This window comes from Bison bison, unplaced genomic scaffold (assembly GCF_000754665.1).
Source record: "Bison bison bison isolate TAMUID 2011002044 unplaced genomic scaffold, Bison_UMD1.0 scf7180017864068, whole genome shotgun sequence".
Classification (NCBI taxonomy): Eukaryota; Metazoa; Chordata; class Mammalia; order Artiodactyla; family Bovidae; genus Bison; species Bison bison.
This window is the reverse complement of record NW_011494640.1, coordinates 2809482-2810172: the sequence shown is the minus strand read 5'-3', so window position 1 is coordinate 2810172 and position 691 is coordinate 2809482. Positions and strand designations below refer to the sequence as shown.

The window sequence follows — 691 nt, the reverse complement described above, 5'->3', positions numbered from 1 at the left end:
TTGACGAAAGAGGCCGAGTAAACTATTTGAGTTACCGTCTTCTCAAGATGGCGGCCCTGGAGTCACCTGCCCTCCGAGGAGGCGGGGCTCGGCCCCAGCACGCCCAGCACGCCCCACCCGGCTCGGCCCCGCCCAGCGCCCCCCCTCCGGCATGGGCGGTGCGGGTTGTGAGGTGTCTCCGCGAAGCGCCTGCGCAGTGGGCATCGGCGCGCGGGGCGGAGGCTTTATAACCACTTCGTCGGTACTGCTCGGTTTCTATCGTCTGGGAGGGCGGCTGAGGCGGCGGCGGCCGGGGCGCCGGCTGTGGGGGCGCTGAGGCGGGAGCTGTGGTGGCGCTGGGCGCCCCTCGCCCCTCGGCCTCTGGGGACCATGGGCTCTGAGAAAGACTCCGAGTCGCCGCGCTCTACATCGCTACACGCGGCTGCGCCCGACCCCAAGTGCCGCAGCGGCGGCCGGCGCCGGCGCCTCACCTTCCACAGCGTCTTCTCCTCCTCGGCCCGTGGCCGCCGCGCCCGAGCCAAACCGCAGGCCGAGCCGCCGCCCCGGCCGCGCCGCCGCCGCCCACCCCGGCCCAAGCCTCGCCGCCCGAGGCGCTGCCCGCCGAGCCAGCCGCCGAGGCCGAGGCGGAGGCCGCGGCGACAGTGGGGCCCGGGTTAGACGATGAGGAGGCGGCGGAGGGCGGTGGCTCGGG

The 691-nt window shown here is 74.8% G+C and overlaps 1 protein-coding gene across 1 annotated transcript in view; it reads left to right on the top strand.

The window, feature by feature from the left end:
• The first annotated feature begins 213 nt into the window (after positions 1 to 213).
• Positions 214 to 691, top strand: part of RNF19B (ring finger protein 19B) — a 23698-nt gene continuing 23220 nt past the window's right edge. Inside the window, exon 1 of the mRNA XM_010837087.1 lies at positions 214 to 652. Coding sequence (XP_010835389.1) covers positions 370 to 652 — 283 coding nt within the window. The 5' untranslated portion in view covers positions 214 to 369. The remainder of the gene's footprint in view (positions 653 to 691) is intronic.